Below are 21,028 nucleotides of genomic sequence, written 5' to 3' on the forward strand. Positions count from 1 at the left end.
TTGAAATAAATGTGTTCTTGTATAAAGTGAAAGCAAACTATTCACATTCTGCACTAGCAATGTTTTTACATCTCCTTTGCCCAAAGGTAAATGGCAATAGAAGGCAAGGCAAACAGCCCCCCCCGTCCATCCATTTTGGGTTTGATTCCTATAATGCTTCATTGTTGTTCACTGAATTTTGCCTGTATGAATCCTAAATTTTGTATCTGAAAGGTAAACATGGAAAAGAAAAACAAAGAAAAACCTGTAAACATGTGTTTCTAGATTATTAGCAGTTTTGCCTGTCTACTCTTTAAAAAGCTGTTGTACATGAAATCAGCTGCCTGGTTGAAAGAAATATATTATTTATTTAAAAAACCCTTTTGCCTCCTTTTCTCTCTGAGAGTTTAGCATGCCAAATTTACATGTCCATTTATAAGCTGTATGTCCATAAAGGAAAAGGTATTTTTAACTACATGGTATAGTTTAAATGCATTAACAAAAGTAAATGGGTATAAGTGCTACCAGAAAGTTTTATGCTTGTCCTTCCCTCAGTTTTCTAGTCTGTTAAGTGCCCTATAAACCTCTGCCTTCACAGCTATGTCATACTTCACACAGGATGATTTGGTTACACGTACAGTTGGCCAGCACGAATCCTGTGTTAACCATAGCTGAATTAAAGCAGGAATGTGCCAGTGCAGCTCTCCACTCGTTCATGTGGTTTCATTCTTGCACACCCTTTATGGGCTTTGGCTGGCTGGCAGCAGCCTCCGGCTGTCCCCGTCCCAGGGAGGGCTGCGGCTACAGGCTCGTCCCCCTCAGTGGCAAGTGGATCCATGGGAACAAGGAGCTGGGGAGGGATGTTAGGAAAAAACATCTCCCCCAGGGTGGTGTTTTGGTTGACAGCTCTGTCGCAAAGCCTAGGTAGGGGAGAGAGGGACTTTTCCCCGCAGGGAAATAGAATCATAGAATCACAGAACGGTAAGAGTTGGAAGAGACGTCTGGAGATCATCTAGTCCAACTCCCCTGCTAAAGCAGGATCACCTACAGCAGGTTGCACAGGATCGCATCCAGGCGGGTTTTGAGTATCTCCAGAGAAGGAGACTCCACAACCTCTCTGAGCAGCCTGTGCCAGTGCTCTGTCACCCTCAGAGTGAAGAAGTTTTTCCTCATATTGAGTTGGAACTTCCTGTACACCAGTTTGTGCTCGTTGCCCCTTGTCCTGTCACTGGGCACCACTGAAAAGAGTCTGGCCCCGTCCTTTTGACACCTGTCCTTTAGATATTTATAAGTATTGATGAGATCACTGCCCTTTCTTCCAGCACTGGAGGCAGCGTGGGGATGGATGACTGGCAGGGGCTGGAGACGTCCTGTGTTGGGTCAGGCCTTGGCAGCTGCGGGCAGAAGTACTTTCCTCCACCTCCTCCCTTTGAGAGGGGTCTGAGAGGACAGGTTCCCCTTTTCATGACTGGCCTTTCCTGTCAGACCCCTGCCAGGCTGGCTCAGACCCATGTTGTTTCCCCACCACGAGTGCTTTGGAGGGCCAGGGCTCTCCCCTGGCAAGGCAGGATGATCAGACAGACCTGTCCACCGTGAGCCTGCAGCCTTCAGGCTGTGTGTCCAGCCAGAGGCTTTACGGACACCAAGGCCGAGGGGAGGTCAACGAGAGCAGACACTTCATTTATCAAAATTGAACAAAAATAAACAGAAAATGTCCACAGAGCGCAGACTGCGTTCCTCCCTCAGAGAAGATATGAGAAAATCCACCGTTTTACCTCATAAACTGTAGGCAAGCAGGTGTCCTGTGTCCAGGTGTGGCCGGGGCACTGGTGAGCCCGGAGGCACTGCTGGCCGCACCAGCCGCACTGCATGAAGGGAGGCGCCAGCAGGCACTGGCTGCAGGACCCGAAGTGATGGCAGCCCGGCCCCTTCAGCGGGATCTTCGTTATCTGTCGGTGGAAAGGCATGATGCACGAGATCCTTTTGATACATGCACAAAGCGGCAAGGAGAGCCTCTATTTATGCAGCGCACCGTGGTGCTACTCAGATTTCAGATGTGCAAGCCACGGTTCGACTTCTCTTTAGCTCAGTAATTATAGGATCTTATAAGTAATTTAACTGACATGATTTTAAATTCGCTTGGGAGAAAGCCTAAAGGCATCTTAATGTTATATACAGTTACTACCAGCATCTGGTGTTTACAGCAAGATAGCATTTTTTGCTGATGGAAAAAGAAAACAGCAGTGCGCTCCTCCCAATTCTGCACTAGTTCTTGGAAAAAAAACAGTGTATCTCAGTATGCCTTAGTTCATACATTTGTAAAAATAGTCATGATGGCTATTTCAACTTTGTATTAAATATCTGTGACATACTTACAGCATGTGACTGCCCATGTACTTGTTTTTTAACACCTACCATCAAAAACCTATACTATACCTAAACTATGAATTAAAATTTATATTATTTAAAATATCAGGATAGTTAGGATAATAGTCACTCTAAATATATAAGAATTATTTTAGTCAAAATATTAAAATGAGTATATAATTACATTACTATTTAAGTACATCATACTTCTTTACACTTCAGTACCTTCCTTTAACTTATTTTGGATATTTTCTTGAGGATTATTCTTATAAATATCTCACACATTTCTAGTAAATGATTAATAACCATCTTTACTAATGGCTGATGTATTTCTGTAAATTCTTATAGGACTCAAGGGCTCAAATTATTGCTTACGATTATGGTTTAGGATTATCTGTAATATTATCTGCTGATGTTTTAAAGCCATTCTACAATGCGTATCTACTTATGACAATAGCATATTTATGACAGGTCTTCATCGTTTATTAACCCTTTCTAGACTACACGCTAAAGCAATCTTCAAACCTTGCTATGAACACTGACTCCCAGTTTTAAACACACCCACGTAACTCTTGCGCACACACCCCTCCTTGAAAAGTTACAACGTTATGACACAAACCAACAAAAGCCAGGAAACCCTGAGCACCATTCTTTCTTTAAGCCATTGTGCGTTTTTTCTTTGCAAGCACTTGAATTAAGGACGGGGTTTCAGCCTTAAAATTTGCATTTCCTGGCTTTTGTTGGTTTATATCACAGCTCTTATGTTATTTAAACATTTCTCAATATTAGGCTGTCGGTTTGTTTAGTAAGAAAAAAAAAAAAATCTTGGAGGAAACTTGCCTCTCCAATGTTCCCAAGGGAATGGCGAGGCTGGGAGGATGCAGAGCATAAAGCAGTGGTGTGAATAGTTGCTCTTACTGAACGTTGCCACTCTGACGGCAGGTTTATACAGTGCACAAAAGGATTAGCTTATGAACCACTCACCTTTTTCCCAGTCACTACCAGGGTATAGCCATCATCTGCTAATAAATTCTCGACAACAACTTGGGGAGAGACAGGGTGGGAGTCGAGCTGAAAGCTGACATGTGGAGCTGTGGGTTCTGAACGGGAAACCACTATCTAAGAAAGAAAGAAATTGGGAAAATCAGCAGGCAGTGTGTGACACAAACGCATGCTGCTCAGCGGTCTCACATTCCTACCACTTCTCTGCTTGCATTAATTACTTTGCATTACATTGCATAATATTTTGCATAATGTTCCATCATGATCTGATTAAAGCACTATAAAATCTACTTTATTTAACACAGCAAAATCATGGCTGTTGGAGGATCCTCAAAATACATCATATTTACTAAAATATGAAGAAGTCATTGCATGTTTTCTAGTCCTTTAATTTCAGGTATTTATAAATCAAACGTAAAAAATGAAGATGGGTCATTTAGTCAGCCCTGTACATATAAGAAAGAAGAATTTTACCTACAATGCCTATTTAAAAGAATCTTAAAACTCCAGGCCTTCAAAAGTGCAAGATATTTCCATTTATTTTCACTTTGGTCCTTCAGTTTGAAAAGCAAACTTTACCCTGTGTCAATAGTATCCGGTGTTGATGCCGGTGGGGCCGTTCGAGTGCAAAGCTATGGCAGGCGCAGGTTGCGCTGTGAGCAGCTCTACAGATCTACGGGTACATGGACCTCGACTGCCAGAGCTGGCGAGGTGGCTATTGCTAAGGCAGGCTCTTTGCAAGATGTGGCTAGGCACCCTGAGATCTGGCTCCTGCTGATTCCTGTGGGAGCCGGGTGTCCAGGACGGAGAACTCAATGCACCTCTTAAATGACAGGAGCTGGAGGCTTCTCTGGAAGATGTTCCAAAACAGGAGCCTAATTTAGTTGTCCTGAAGCCCCTTTGCAGGAGTCCTCTCTCTCTCTATTGATTTTAGGAGATCTTAGGGAGATTAGTCACACCAGTATGAAATTCCCCCACTAGTCATCCCTCTGCATCTTGAGTTACCTAAATACTTCTGAGAATTTGGGCCTATTCCTGCAAACACACGCTTAACTTTACTACTGTAACTTTGTTGACTTTAATGGGATGAGTCATGGCTGTTAAGCACAGGCATAAAGCATCTGCAGATTGGGGTGGATATTTGATAGCGAGATTTTATAGGCTTGGGCTTGCAATCCAGAGGGATGCGCGCCCAAATGCGATAGCATCAGGCAACAAAGGCAGAGGATTGTTTACATGAGGGAAGATCATGTTCATGTTTCAAAAGCTGCATCACGTGTAGTTTACTTAAGGAATTCAGATAATCAACATTTGCTGAGAAGTTGAGATTCAATGGAGTTCATTATTTAACAAGATTGAAGCCATTCTGGAAATAACTTGTATGTCAAATGTTTAATTTTTCACTATAATGAAGCTTTTCTTCTGACTCCGAAGGCAGCATCAGAACAGCTAGGACATTGACTTACACGATTTCACTGGCTTTGCGCACTGCCAAGGTCTTTCAACAAGATGGCTGACTCCAAAACTAGACTTAGAGATCCTGTAATTACAGCTGATGTTTTGTTGTAATTCAAGACTTAAATAAAATATATGAGCAGTTAATTCACAGCGATAAGTGCTTCACATCCCAGAGGTATTTACAGTTTGGGGTTACAAGAGGCTTTTTTTTTTTCCTTTAAAACGAAACTGACTTTGTTACAGACTTCGCTATGAGTTTGTTTTGCAGTACAGAAAGTGCAGCTTTTAGAAATCAATAAAGTCTGATCATTTTCAATGACACAGAAGTATGGTCTCTGACTCAGTGTATTAGGGCATGAGCTCTGTTTTTGTATTCAGGACAATGAAAAATAGAATGGACTGCAAAGCTGCATGAAAAAGCTTGATTAATGTTGGCATTATGGGGAGAGGTAGCACCACAGCTGCAAATACCTTTTTAGTTGATCATTAGCCATGTCTCATCTCGAATACCCACTGCTATAAAATGCTAAGAATTCTTTTCTATCATTAATCCAGGCTTCCTCTTATTGCCAAGCATTCTTTCTGATTGAGCCACAGCGTTAACCCTTTAAACACATCTGCATTGCAACCCCAGAGCAATACATGAAAATTTGGATCCCATCTTTACAATCTTGGAAAAATTATTCCATACTTTAAACACTGACTGACCTTCATTTTACTAGGGCCAATAGTCAAATCACCTGCTCAAAGCCCAAGTGAATAGACTTTGACCTCATGACATACAGGGAGCTCAAATTACACTTCCTAACTCATTTGGGACTATGGAATAGGAGTTTGGAGTTTGCTTAGAATTAATCTACCAGCCTAGAGTGCTGCCCTAACAGATACTAGATGCAAAAATACTCTTTTTGGTCTATATAACTGTGTGGTTTTTGCACGCATCAGCCCAGTCCTTGAAATTCTATCTTACCCTTATCCAACATAATCCTGAAGAAAAAGGCAATTTGAAGACAGCTTCTACAGCAGGAAGAAGAGGCTACTTAGGACTCCAGTGTCATTCTCAGAAACCTCTGATTTTTATTGCTTGAGACTCAGCTGGTATGCATACAGTGTGGCTTTAATCTACCGTGGACACACCACCACACACGGGCTACTTCTACCATGGAAATGGTTCAATACTACAGAAGGATTTCTCTTTACAAAGACTATTAAGTGCTGGTTTGTGTTTTTTGGGGGGGGCTGTTGGGGTTGGGATTTTTTTTACATTTTAATAATTAATTTAATAACCAAGCATTTGTCCAGAGCATAAGGGAAATGAAAGTATATCTATGTGCCTGCAGTCAAGCAGTTAGGAGAGAGGGAAGGTCTTGCACAGATAAATAATTGCCTAAAAGAGAACAAACAGATGTTAGCAGTAAATGGTCAGTCCTTGCAATAGTGAGAAGTCACCAGAAGTGTTCTGCAAGTTGTCTGTGCTAGGATCCATACTGTTCAACATACCCATAAATGAGTTGGGAAAGTGGTTAAGCAGTCCAGTGACAAAGTTTGCTGATGATCTAAAGGTATTCAAGGTGATAAAGATGAGGACAGGCTATGAAGGATGGCAGAATGACTTTACAAGACAGCATGTCAAGGCAATAAAATGGCAGCTGAAATACAACAAAGAAGATGAATTTAAAGTGGTATATGATAGATAGTTCCATGAAAACATCATCTCACTGCTCAGCAGCAGTCAACCCCACCCCCCAAAACTACCAAATAAAAACTTAGGAAATATTAGAAAAGGATGAGAAAACAAATTGGAAAACATCCTGATGTCATACAAATTCGTGGCTTGCCTGAACCTTGAATTCTCTGTGCAGTTCTGGTTGCACCATGACAAGAAGAATTTGTTAAAATGGGAAAAGGTTCAGAGAAGGGTAACAAAGATGATCAGAAGGCTGTAATGAACAACAACTGAGTAGGGTAGGTGTGGAAATGCTGTGAAAAAGGCATAGAGAATCATGAGTGGGTAGAGACTGACAATTTACTTTCTTCTAATAAAAGTACTAAACACCATCAAAAGACAAAAGTGAGAGCCAGGTTCAAAGCAAACAAAAGAGTAAGACTTCCTAGCAATATGTGATGACCTATGAGACTCCTTGCCAAAGGATGTGAATGCAAGAGGAATACACATTCAAAGAGAAACTCCACATGTACATGGAAAGAGCTAAACAGACAAAACCCAATAGCTCAGGAAATCCCCATAATGGAAAATAGTTGGAGGGTTGAAGCAGAAGGTGTTACGTATCTTGCCTGGGTCCCTAGGCATCCACATGTCACCACTGCTGGAGACAGAGCACTGAACTAGATGGACTCTTTGTTTAAACCCACGTGGCTCTTCTGATGTTCACACAAATAATCCTTCTGAGAATCACATTCATTATCAGTGACTACAACCCCAGACACCCTTCTCAAAGCAAACACAGTATTTATGTTTAAGAGAAAAACAAAAAAGTATGTAGTCTTTCAGCATAGCTCAAAGTACTTCCATGAAGATAACAGCCAACAGTTAATTAATTAATGAATATATTAATTAATATGTCCTTCATACTGGAATTCAGTGATCACTTAGGTCCATGAACATTAAAATAATTAATTTAAATATTCTTTCATTGCCATCAGCTAATATCAATGTTAAGAAGACTTGACTCTAGGTTTGTTTATGCATAATATGGCATATTAAGACTGTAATAACTTGAGTTGAAAACCAGCATGCAACAGCTTTTTTTAAAAATCATTCTGATGCTCAGTTCTGCTAGTCAGCAGGATTGAATTACAAATGTTACTGTCTGCATGTTGAAATATCTTCTGCAAAAATGAGAAGCCTTCTAAAAGCAATCCCATCTAAGTATCATATTGTTATTTTTTCCCTAGATGTCTGGCAGGTGTAGGCCATTACCCAGCAGAGATAGACTCAGGGTTAACTTTATTGTGTAACGCCTCAAATGCCCTGGGATATGCAGCGTGGCCTTGCAGAGGGCACACATGTAGCTCTCTAAATGCTGTATATCATTCTAATCCATGGAGAATACAATGGATCTCCCCTGAAGGGTGTAAGCTTTTCTACTCAAACTGTAGAATATTAAAACAGGTGTGCTCTCAAAACAGTTATTTGGCACCAGGTCTTAATTTTAATTTGACTATACGGATTTTGCATTATGCAGTATTTGATATTTTTTTCTGTGAGCATCACGATACATTCTTTACCACAGAAAGAACTGCTATTATAAAACTGTTAAAAGTTGAGCTATAGATATGAAAATGTTACTTATCAAGAGTTTGCTGCAGTTTTCTGTTGGTTTAAAAATGATAAAGTGGGAAGGATTGCAACTATTCCCATTCCTACAAATGCATGTGTGCATAGTTTGCACTTAGCTTAAATAGGTCAGACTGCCAGTATTGACCAGCCAGGTGAACTGCTGGACCACAGAGGCAGGACAGCAGTGGGCACTGAGGACAACCTTTGCAATGGCTCCATGGGCATCCCATCACTCTTTCCTCCTCCTGGTTCTGTAAGGTTTAAAGTCCATGCTCATGTATTTCTTGACCTTCTTGCACTTGCTTCCAACATGGCTTGCCGCTTGATCTGGTGGGTTTTGTTACGACTACATTTGCCTAGTGGGACAGGAACTAGATGAAAAGAAGTCTGAACAATTCAAAGGTAGAAATGGCTTCCAGTACACTGTGGTATAAACTGGATTTGAATGACCAAGCTGAAAGATGCAAAGCTCTGTATTTCCTTGCTCTGCGTCAACTCATTTTGCTGATAGGCACCATGGCTTTAAGCCTCGATTCCTGGAGTGGCGAGGCTTTGCCACTTTGCCGTTTGCAAGAGGAGAGCAATGCTGAAGGCTTGGCTCTCTTCTTGCTGAATTCTGGGACAAATTTTTCCAAGCCTTGACTGCAGTTACAAATAAAAAGCAGATGTGATTATTTTTGTCTATACTAATTTCTGTAGCATGCATTATGTTCCCTGGCATGTAATCTATGAAAGCAGCTATGACACATGCTAATTTCTCTTTTCAGGGAAATGAGATGTGTATTAAAGTTTGATGGTAGTGGTGTTTGCTTTTAATCATAAGTATTCCTGGGAAATGAGTGTGACTATCAAGTATTCTGTCTACTTGGATGTGAAAGACAACAGGTTCGTGCTCAGCGTGTGAAAATTTCCCAAACCACTGATCTGTGAGAGCCCTGTCCATATTCCTCATCAGAATCAGGGGCACCAAATGAAACGATAAGGCAGCAGATTGAGGAAACCCCCAAGGAAGCTCTTCATCATTCAAAGAAGAACAAAATTATGGAAGCCACTGTCATAGCATAGTGTGGAGGAGAAAGCAAACAAACAATTTAAAAAAAAATAAGCAAAATTAATGGAAAAGAAGTCCATAAAGGACTATTAAATGCCAGATAGAGGTGCAATTTCCAGCTCAGGGCATCTCTGGGTCACTGAGTGCCAGAAGCAGGAGGGTCCTGAGAGAAGTATCACTGTCTGCTTTTACTTGCCTCGTACTTCTCCCTTATCCACCCAGCCCCTGCAGAGATAGGAAACTCTGCTCCTTGAACCTTTATTCTGACCCCATATACCCTTTCTTAGCTAAAAACATGATTAAAAATACTGGGATATAATGAGTCCCTAGAATAAGGCTTATTATTATCCTGTATTGTTTTGTGTCTAACAAGCGCAGAGAGGCCCTGAGAAGGGCGAGTGGCCTATTAGGTGATGTGCCCTGCTCCAACAAGGACTATCTGTGCCATCATGCTTTGGTTCTCGTGCCCTAAGCCATTTTCAGTTCAGAATCTGTTCAGACATGACAGTGTGTGACCATGTTTTGCTAACACTTGGCTTCTCAGCTAGAGCTGGCTCATGTCCAGCGAGATTGGACAGGATTGCAGCCAGCGTGTGGCTGACTGCCTCTCAGGGTGTATGTATGCCCAAGGGAAGACCCTTTCCTTACCTCTGGGAGCAACAGGATGGATGTCCTATTGCCCCTGTGAAGAGAAGGTGCATGGGGGAGCTCCTCACTCCGCACGCAGCCCAGTGCTGCCCCACTGTGCACGGAGTTTCACTGGTGTAGTCGGAAGAACGAGATGGCCCTGCTGCCAAAATTGCATCTAAAGGGAGTGGTTGCTCATAGTAGTTGTAAAACATACAGTGAAAACTTCTCTATCCCTCTCTTCCTCAAGAAGGTCACCAACAAGCAGTGCATTTGCTTGGGCTTTACCTCGGTGAGGCCAGCTTCAAGCGTAGGGAGCACATGCAGTATTCTGCTTGCAAACATAGTGTTTTGCCAAAAAGCAGCCTCTGCATATGTCAAGGGCATCGGTCTCTTGTTCACTGTTAGGCCAGACCAAATGTGAGCTTTTCAGAATAAATCTGGTAAAACTTTCCCATATCCCACTCTCCCCAGAGCTATCAGAAAGAATTCCCCTTCCTGAAGAACTTTGCTCTTTTCTTCATCACTCAAAAGTCACTCTCTGAAATAATACCAAGCTCCAGGAAAAAAAAAAAAAAAAAAAAAGAAAAAAAAAGAAAAAAATTCACCTTGGAACTGAACAAATCTAGAAGATAATATATCTCAATATATCATGATTTGGGGTCTTTTTTTGACAAACTATAATTTCCCAAAATACTGGCTGGTAATGAAAGTGTCTTTCCCAGTTGTGAGTAGTATTCTCAGCATAGCTTCTTTGGCTTGAGCTGAGTAAGGCTCCTTTACACCAGCTGAAAATCTGATTCCCCAACTACAGCAGTGTGACTGGGTGCTGTTTTCTAATCAAATAACCACTGTGAAATACCTGATTCACTTTGCACCCAACAGCTGTACTTTCAGCTTGTGTTCCCAGTCACACTCTGAAAACAAGCACAATAAGAAAGGCTGAAACAGCTGCAACTTCTCAACAGAAAAAAAAAGAAGGGGGGGAAAAAAAGATTGTTGTCAGGCTCCAGCTTAGGAAGGAAGTAAAACCATTTTTCTTTTCCGTCTCATGCATGTCAGCTGTCTTAGAAAAATTATTACTGCTCTGTTTTGTAACAGAAACTCCACAATATTTGGTAAACTACAAACGCCAATCTATTTATGGCCAGATACAGATTTAACTTTTCTGATGCAGCCAAAACATGCTCAGTATGTCAATGGGCTGCAATTACTCTCCAGGAGAGCTTTGGAATTCACCTCCTGGCCCCAATTATCCTCCTTAAAAGAACTCATGAATCTTCTGTATTTGGACCATCCAGATCGATTTGATTTTAGTTTTAGATTTTGGCTGAAAACAATAAACGTTTAGTGAAGGAGGCTGTATTTCCTTTCCAGTATTAGTGCTTTTGAGAGCAGTTTAAGTGAGTAATTCTATTTAATCATACTAAAAGCACAAGCAGAAGACAACAGGTGAGTATTCCTTGGTTGGATAAAACATACCTGCTTTTGCATTCTGAATATTACTAGCTAGTCAGATGACTTTTTTTTTAATAAGCAAAAATACAGGCTGTATTCTGAGTTGGGTCATTAGCACAGTTTTGATGCCCTAAGTTTCAGTGGAATCACTTGTAAAGACAGGAACTATTCATTGTGACAATGACATCAAAACTCCAGAATCAGGTAGCCATCATCAACAGAAGGGAAAAACTCAGAAACTACACGTTAAACCTTCTGTTGACTTTTGCAGCGATGCTGTGGTATAGTTGTGTGGTAAAGAGAGAAAAATGGATGGAGATGGAAATGGTAAGAGATGAGGCATCAGTAGGAAGGCAGAAAGGGATGAGCAGAAGAAGGTGCAAAAGGGCATGAAAGACAGCAAGAAAAAGGAAAGAAAAAAGGAGAATTGAGGCCTGATGATCAAGTATAAGCAAGTATAATGGGAGAATATGGGAAAATACTTTCAAATAAATTTTTCTCAGTTGGAGCATCAGTAGCTTGCTGCTGCACCTACTGGCTTCCACAGCACAGGCTTGGAGCTTCAATGCAATTTAGGTGGCATGATCACTATGTTTTAAACACCTTTTTCCCCCCACAAAATGTTTCATAACAATTAAAGAAAACCCTAAATTAATACAGCAGTAAAGTGAATTAAATGTTCATTACTTTCACCAAGTTGTTTCATATTTGAGTACTGCAGGGTGCGGTTGTAAGAGAGAGAGGTACTGTACTACTCTTTCTTTTAATCTCATAGATGACTGTTAAGTGCTGAAATTTGTCATAAACTAAATTGTCTAAATATGGTAAGGTTTGGTATTTCAAAGAGGATACAAGATGAACTGGATTCACTGGGAGGGCTGAGCTGATTTTCTAATTTTAGAAACCTATATATGAGTATTTTTTTGTTTTGCATGAAAATATGTTCACAAGATATGAATACAATGTAACCAGTTTTAAAACAGGTTCCTTGATAGGTAGAATTTTGCAACTAATTTTCTCTGAAAGCATACCTGCCTCTGAAGGGATATAGTGAACTCTGAACAGCTACAAACTACAAGAGGATTGCACAGGAAAATTCAATTGTTTGCATGTACAAACAGGTAAAAATATGAGTGCAAATGACTGTGAAAAAGTGAGATGCGTAACAAGTGAAAAACTGAGGATTCTTTGCAAGATGTTCCAGTAGATTTGTGAATGAAACAAAAACCAACATCATTACATTTCTTTCCTGAAAGATGTGGGGAAGTGTTTGGGGATATCTTTTTGATGAATTAAGTCATTGTTAGATTATCTTGATTTTTTTTTTAACCCATTTTACTTCAATAATGGTCATTTAATAGCTCAATTTTTAATGATCTCCATCTTATTGCAGTTAATAGCTATATTTCCATAGAAACACTGCAAATCTGCTTTAGTTGGGCATTTGCTAATGAACATGTTTGAAAGCACTTCCTAGATAACTATTAGTGAAAAAAAAAAGGAAAAAAAAAATTAACGTAAGTGAACATTAAATTCTGCAAAGAACTGTTTCTGCTGTACCCTAGTATCCCTTAGTATCCCTTCCAAGATCATTTAAAGGCAAAACAAGTACTAACCTTTTTATTTAGAGGTAGTGTTGTTAAAGGTAGTCAGTATGTTTATTCTCCTGCTGGTTGCACCAAACCCTCAAAGAAAGAGCTCCTACTTATTACAATATGAGCCCACTGCTCACCTACCCCCTTAGCTCAAGCCAATCTAATACAATGATGAGAATATTTCTGCTAATGGCAATGTACAGTTTACACAATAGCCTTCCTTTTGATCCATAACTGAACCTGGAATGGGAAATGTATTCTGGAAATATTTTAGTTGTTCCTTGAGTTGGGCAAATGTCAGAATGAAGTGTGTGGTGCAGGACTTTAATGAATAATTTAAAGAATGTTACAAATAAAAATAATGCTGCTTTGTGCTTTCCACCAAAGCTCCCTAAAAGCTTTGTGACAGCCCAGAAGAAATGCAGCGAGTAAGACAGTAGTTGTTATTAACTGTATTTTGCAGATAAGGAAATGGTTTCGGAAAGGTTAAACAAATTGCTCATGTTCGCTGTGTGAACCAGTATCTACATTTAAGAACAGAGCGTAGGTTGCCTCTGTGCTCCGTGCGTAGCTCTTAGCTTTTGCCTTTCCTGTGCTGAAGACAAAGTGCAGCTTAAAGTTACCAAGGTCATCATGGGAAATTCAGGTGAAATTGGCAGGGTTGTCATTGAACATTTTGTTAAATTCCTATCTTTCAGGAGGAAAGAGAAACATGCTTTTCTCTAGTTTTCCATCTGTCCTTTGTGGTAAATCACTTTGACCTCGCTTCCTGTAGGAGCATTACAGATTTTGCATTATTGGGCAGGTTCTGTCTTCAGTCTGTGCAGAAGACAGAAGTGGAGGTAAAGGCATTCTCTCTGCCCAAAAAGGGTGCCAACAGTGGGATAACAAATACTGGGGACAATATGTCACCCTACTTACTGTATGTGGCAAGGACAGAGAATGAGTAGAAGGGAGAGAAGAAGGGGAAGGCTTGTTAATGAATCTTATCTGATGACTTACACCACACAAAGATTTTTATGAAAAAGTGCAAGTGCCCAAGTGTTTTCTAACAGAAGGTTTTGGGAAATGGGAAAGCTGGAAGGCACAGCAATTCATCATGGGAAATCTCATCAGGTTTCAGATAATGATGGTTGGGGGACAACACTACTAACTTTGATGAGTCTCTCCAGCCTACAGAGCAAGAAGGGCCAAAGACTGACAATACTTCAGGAAGGCCACTAGAAGACAAATAATACTGGCCGAGTAAAAGGACACAGGTCCTTGGGTGCAAGAGGGATCCAGGCTGAGATGCACATCGAGGCTGGAGCCTGTGGCAGCAGGAGAAGCCAAGCTCTACAAGGTGGTCATTGCAGGATGACAGTGCTTGAAATAAGATGGATGAATAAAGGAGGCTCTTGGTGCTTTCAAAGTGTTTTGTCTTTTGACTGCCAAGTTTTTAAAAGATTGTTGGCCCTATGGGTTAGATTTATTTTGTTAGTCACCTACAAAGAAGTCATGTAGTGTAATCTGCCTGTTTAGATTAGTTATACACTCGTTGGAGGGAGACAAACTTCTCAGGAGGTGGACTGACTATGGAAAACCTGCTTTAGGACAGGAAGAGTTGCTGTCCAAAAGAACAGAGAAGAGAATGAGCAAGAGCCCAAAAATCTAAGATGCACTTAGAGAGACTTGAAAGTAGGTGGAGGAGGAGCTAATCTCAATTCTAGAGCTCTGAATCATAGGCTATGGGTACATTTGCAAGTAATTTGGTGCCAGAGGAGTGCAGCAGTATATAGAAACAACTAATGCCAAGGCTCCTGCTTTTACACTATAAACTATCTTGTCGTTTTACTTTAAACCAGGTTTAATCTGATGCTCTAGACCAAATGACGATATGAAGTGTGTATCTGAAGCTGCTTGAAGAATCAGTCACTGTTTTGGACCTTTCTGCCCCAGCTGGGGTTGGAGCATATTTGATGTGTATCCAAGACAGAGCTTTCTGTTTCATCTCCTTTGAAAGAAATCTAGTTTGTATTGACCGAAACTGCTCTGTGAACTGAACCAGCTGGACTAAGTGGAGATCATGGTGGAATTTTCTCCAAACCCATTGCTTCAAACCACAAAGCCCATGTAAACACTTAGACTGCTGAATGCTCTGTTAGGCGCTTTGTTTATACTCCAGAGACTCTATTTTATTCAATAACTTCAATTTTCTAATGCCTGTTAAACTGGGATAATGCTGTTCCTCACTTTTCACCATACTGCTAAACTCCAGTAGGCTTTTATTGTGAAGGTGTCGTAGTCATATTTACCTGCATGAAGCGGCCCTCTGAAGTTCCCAGATTAGCAACGGTGAGGTTCCCTTTGGTGAAGACAGATATCGAAGTTAACAGGACACTGTTGAACTGGCCCATGAACAAGTCAACCCTCTGCAAAGGAGTCGTAACTTCTAAGCGATATTCATCATCTTGTGCTCTGCAGTATGAAGCATTTCTTGAAAAAGCCTGTTAGAAAATGAAGTACAGATGAGTACTGTCTTTACGAGTAGGAATAGATCTTTGTCAGAGTGAAGTCATTCAGCACAAATGCATTTGACCAAAAGTATTTTAAAATGTTTCAAACTTAATTGCTTCATCAGTTATGATGTTCCATGAGGAAGGCAAAGACTTCTTAATGTTATGGGGATGTTTCTTTAAATTTTTTTTTCAATTCTGTCTGTTCAGAATAAGACATAGGGTCTCTATTTAAGCAGATACGTGTATAACCACATATATCAAGGTATCTTTTCTCTTAGTGACTTCCATAATGTTGCTCTTCCAAGGGTCTCAGAATTCTTTGACTGCAGAGTCTGCCCAGTGACACACCTGCTTCTCAAACAGTGATTCCTAGAAAATGATTGTCTAAAAACGTTGCAATTTTTTAAACCTTTTTTTGCATTAAAATAACAATTTCCAGTATTCTTCTCTTTCTATTCTTTTCAATACCTGTTTCAGTGATAAGATAGAAAAGGGGACAAAAAGATGGAGAAAGGGAGATAAGCCAGGGAAAATATGTTTCTGATTGTATATTTAAATGAAACTACAGGGAAGCCAGCTTTTTATAATTACTTAGGCTATTGTATTGATCATCTATGGCTCATGCACTGTTTTGGCCAATCTCTATGTGTCTTGAGTGTACTATAATGGTTGCTGCATTTGCAGGATTTTCTCTTTCAGTCTGGGAATAGAGATTACATGGTTTTAATTTTCATTGGAAAAATTCTTGAACAATACACTTTAAGTTATCTCCAGAGAAGAATATAACCTGCAGTCCTGACAATTCAATAGTAATCTGTTCACTGATAATTCCATTACTATTGATACTACGTCATCTGTTTTGGTGGGTTCGTACAGATAATAACCAGGAACCGCCTAAAGGATCTCTTAGCCAGTTTAAATTTGGAACTCATCTAGCTTGTTCCCACTGTGACACACTTTATGAATAAACATGTAGGGAGATTATACAGCATCTTATGGTGGTTCCCTCTGTTGAAATCAATTTTTCCTAAGTTTTTTTTATTGATTTGTTGTTGTTACAAACATGTTTTAATTTTTTTTTTTTTTTTTTAAAGCTAGAATTAAACCTTTCAAAGACAGTCAGAGTCTTTCCACTAAATTCGATAGATCTGGATCATTCCTTTAAAAGAACAAGTAGGAGTGAAATTTTATTTTCTTGATTCAGATGGTTTTCCTTCTACTACCTATAATCAAAGTACTATAAGAAAGCAAGCATTGAATCAAGAATTTCTTGCTGGCTTAGCTCTGGTGAATTCTGGAGAAAAACCAAGGCATTAAAAACGCTATTAACGAAATGTTCAACCTAATAGCTCAGTTCTTTGCTGCTGAATTGCAACACTTCTGAACTGTGCACAGCAACAGCACTGGCGGGTGAAGTTTTCTATGACCCTAGGAGTTGCAGTCAGCTGTGGTGCCAGCTTTTCTCCGGATGCACCGTCATTTTACTGTATCATTTAGGTAAAAACCTGTGTAAGACCAAACAAGAACAACTGAAATCTCTGTGCACTGCCTAATGATACAGAAAGAAGGTTTCCAGATTAGATCTGGTACTGCAGTGACTTAAGAGTTTGGTTATCCTCATGCTGAAGTGTTTGCTGTATTAGTTTTGGTATTAACTGTCAAAGTTTGGTGTGTTTTTCTCAGCAGGAACTGAACCAATACTTTGCACCAGGCACACTGAACATTCACTGAATACTCTTTAAATATTTTTGACTGATCTACAGGGGACAAATTTAGCTTTTCTTTGCTTTGGCCACCAAACAAGCTAAAAGCTTTATTCTTTTGCACTCATATCCTATCCAGTCTAAAAGTATTTCTGAAACAAAGATTACTCATACAATGAGTATGAATAGTTCAAGTGCAGAAAGATGTACAGTTTTCATGCTTTTTGAAGTAAGGCAGATTTCTGAATTTATCCTCCCCCACCTTCGGATCTCTGCTCTTTGCTGTCACTCCTTTTTGCCATGAGCGAACAACTTTAGGGAGAGATGTTCTGTGCTAACCTTAAAAAAAGTACTTCCTCCTATGTAGTCATCTTCACACAATTTGAACATCCTGACACACCTCATGAAACCCTGTTCAAGCACTTTTTACCAAGTGGCTAGATTTTTCCTGCTTGCCCCAACACCTTTCCTAGCTTCCCTGAAGTCAGTTCAGCCACAAAGTCAGCTCAGCCTTCCTCAGAGATGTTGTAATTTTGGGTATCTGCCCAAGAACCTGCAGACTGTTCCACATATGGCGCTCTCAAAACCTGGCGCTTCACGGATTAACCATAATGTAAGGTTAGCTATTTAAGAAATAGGAAGGCTTTGATCTTTGAGTAGAAATGCAGAGATTAAAAGGCCACTTAGAAAACTAAAGGAAGATTGATAACACGGAAAACTTCGGCAAAGAAGCTGCTTTAAATTAACTCTTTGAAGCCTGAATCCCTCCCTCCGTCCCTCCCTCTCTTTCAGTATACACATAAGTATCCATTTGGCTGTCAATGTGGAAAAATAACTGATGTCAGATGATGCACTCTGGATATTATGCCAAGTTCCAGTGACAAATCACACAACTATTGAAATGGACAATTAGAGAACGGGTAAGTGCTTGGGTTGGGCTATATTGCTTCTCTTGTAGGATGAGAGGTGCCAATTGCGTCTGTGATTCATAGTGAGGGCTTTGTGAAGCTGGTGTAGGTGTGCCACTGGAATGCAATGAGGTATCGGCAAGCCCTGCCTTTCTACCCTGTCCAGAAGGGTAGGAGATAACCAACGCTATCTTATTTGTTCATAGGGGAAGTTGTGGTGTTTCGGAATTTACCCTGGATTTGGTCCACAGAAGATGAACGCGCCAAAAAAGTCTCTAGACATCGTTGAGCTGGGCTATCAGGAGCTGTCACTGTTTGGCAGTTAACTGATGATTTATGTATCATATTCAGTGAGCATAAAAATATGTCGGACAGAGTTGCACATTTGAAGCCAAAAGTGCAAAGTAGGGAGGAAATCTTAAGGCCACTAATGAAAATTTAAAAAAAAATACCCAGTTAGTGTCAGAACTGATCATAGAGTCCACTCTCTAGTCTGAATAGCTAGACTCAGGGAGAAAAACCCCAAAATTTTAACAAAAGACTTTTCTATTATTTGCAGCAACTGCAGTTTGGAGAAACACTCCTCCAGGCTCATCCTTCTAGAGCTGGCCAAAACCTGTTCTTCTTAGTTAAGTGCAGTGCTCAATTAGAAAGTGATATTACGTGTAATGTCTCGATATTATGTTTAATGTCTTGAATAAACTAGAAATTAATGACTTAATCACTGCAGAACATCTCACACTGTCTTGCGAGCAATTTGGAGGACATCGTTAAAATTAAAATTTAATTTGACAAATTGGAGAAATGGTTTGAAAGTAACTAGGTAAAATTTCCTAATGTCAATTGTAAAATATTACAGTTACGAAGGAGAACTCAAGTAAAAGTGGGAATAGGCAAGAGACTAATTTCCTACTGGTTTGTTTATATGACTTTTAATTTGTTGGCTGTCAGGAATCAAATTCTTAAGTATCAACTTTTCTTTTCTGCTATGGATCCCAAGAGCTTCCCTCAAGAGAAGCTGGCACCCACACGTGCCAACAACGTTTCTCCTTCGAGCATTTCTATGGCATAACATGGAGCAGGGGGAAATGAGCTATTGCCGAATGAGCTGGAGCCTGATATCTGCAAATGGCAAAAATCCTTTTTCAAAGAAACTGCTGTAGAGTGAATGAATAGATGATTCTACATAACAAATTGATTCCAAAGCTGATTAAAAATTGAGAGGGTGTATGAGTTGCTTATCTCTTCTGTTGTGGAGATCAGTGAATTAAGATGAATAATAAAACTACAGTTTTCAGGAGTGTGTTCTATGGCAATCAAGCACATAATGGTGAAGAACTTATGTGTACAGCAGACTCTGATCAGGAAGAATAACTGTGAGGAACACAGAAGAACCTTGTCAGATTTTCCTCTCTAAATTTTCTTGTGTATTTTTAGCCAACACAGTTTTGCTGTTCTGCAATACATTTCAATTTTCTGGGTAGTTTGCAGTGCTTCTCTTCAGGTGAGAGGTGCATTTGATCACTGTTTCTCTCCATGTGAAATACAAGAAGTGAACTACGGGCCCAAATAACTCAGTGAAACCAGGATATTGCCTGAGGAGGATGAATGACTTGATCAGCATTGTGTTGGAGGTCGGTTAGAGGTCTGGAGTTAGAACCTGTATTGTCTTGTTTCCCAGTCCCATGTTAAAAGTAAGCGACATTATAAATTTGGCCTATCATTGTTATCTTTGAAAGGAATTACTCCTTAAATTTCATAAACCTCATAAATCTTCCCAGCTGGCACATACCGGTCCGTTTAGACTCAGTTAGAGATGACTACTAAAAGATCCTTGTACTTAAGGCTCTTTGACAAAATGAGGAGAGGAGAAAAATTACCAGGACAAACAGACTCTGTTCCCTTCATGCCGCCTTCTGTCAGTTCCCCTGACAAAGGGACTATCTCCCTTCTCCCGTCTCATGTGGTTTCATGCCGTAGCTGGTCATAGTGAATAAAGACTAATGGGGAAGAGGAGAAATATATAAAAAACTTTCTACTCTGATTTCACAAAGGAATATTTTTTTCCTCTGCAATTTGCAAGACAGAAAGTTTGTGAAATGGACAAAATTTTACTACTAGCAATTCTAAAAAGTCATATCACACTTATTGCTCTCACTATACGTAACTGTCACAGGGTGTCTGAATTCTTTACGGTTATGAGCACATTCAATGATGCTACATGGAAAAAATATGGACACATTTATTTTTTGGAAGTAATTGACCAGAAAAGAATCTCTTGTGAACAAACTCCAGCGCTGTACAACAGGGAGAAGAGAAGCCAGCCAGAATTGAGGAACATCATGAGAAACAGAAATTCTTTGGATGTAGCGTGTTGGCTTTTGCCAACAGGATCAACTGCAAGTCCACAGCAAGACTCCTCACCTGCTGGGTCAGCGTAAGTGCAGTCTGAGTTCCCAAAACTTGCTGCTGCATTTCCAAGAGAAGCAACTGTGGGAGACTAAACAGGGATGGCCATACACCAGTACTAGTCATAGATACTGTTCAATAGCAGGTCAAACGCACGTGAGTAGTGTTCCTTATTGGCACCAAGATTACATTGCATTCATATCCTCCTGTTTCACTTCCCTTATCAAATGTTATCAATTAAGAGATTGGGTCTTTTGTATTGAACTATTGCACATATCGCACTGATAGTGTCAGTAAGTCCTCAGAAAGAGGTATCCTAAACAGATGAGTCAGCTATTATTTGCCGTAGAGACTACACAGAAGCTAGACTAGAACAGTCTGCTGGGGATACGCAGTACGTACCCCACCTGCTGCTCTCACAGCACAGAAAGACAGATAATTTCCGTGTTAACGTGGCTGGTACTAGGTATGCTGAATTTCTCTTTCTTCTTCAAGCCCTATTTTGTTAAACAACTAACTTGTTCTTCCCAAGAACTCCATGTTCTTGGGAAGTGGAACAGAAATCACTCAGAAGTCACATCACAAGAGAAGAGTATTTGAAAACAGTGTATTCAAAATGCTATGTGCTTTGTAAAACAGATTTCTGCATAGTAGCACCAGACACTGTTACCA

The 21,028-nt window shown here is 40.1% G+C and overlaps 1 protein-coding gene across 9 annotated transcripts in view; it reads right to left on the minus strand.

Annotated features, from left to right (window-relative positions):
* The window catches only part of MET (MET proto-oncogene, receptor tyrosine kinase), a 97,408-nt gene that overhangs the window by 41,342 nt on the left and 35,038 nt on the right, over nucleotides 1–21,028 (minus strand). For 8 of the 9 annotated variants that reach the window (XM_075743775.1, XM_075743834.1, XM_075743825.1 and 5 more), the window contains 3 exons: nucleotides 15,133–15,324; nucleotides 3,331–3,465; nucleotides 1,755–1,928 (listed from right to left, as the gene is read on the minus strand). In XM_075743775.1, coding sequence (XP_075599890.1) covers nucleotides 1,755–1,928; nucleotides 3,331–3,465; nucleotides 15,133–15,324 — 501 coding nt within the window. Of the gene's footprint in view, nucleotides 1–1,754; nucleotides 1,929–3,330; nucleotides 3,466–15,132; nucleotides 15,325–17,449; nucleotides 17,456–21,028 lie in introns of those variants that run through there. The other variant, XM_075743839.1, reaches the window with a different exon arrangement.

This window comes from Balearica regulorum, chromosome 1 (genome assembly GCF_011004875.1).
Source record: "Balearica regulorum gibbericeps isolate bBalReg1 chromosome 1, bBalReg1.pri, whole genome shotgun sequence".
Taxonomy (NCBI): domain Eukaryota; kingdom Metazoa; phylum Chordata; class Aves; order Gruiformes; family Gruidae; genus Balearica; species Balearica regulorum.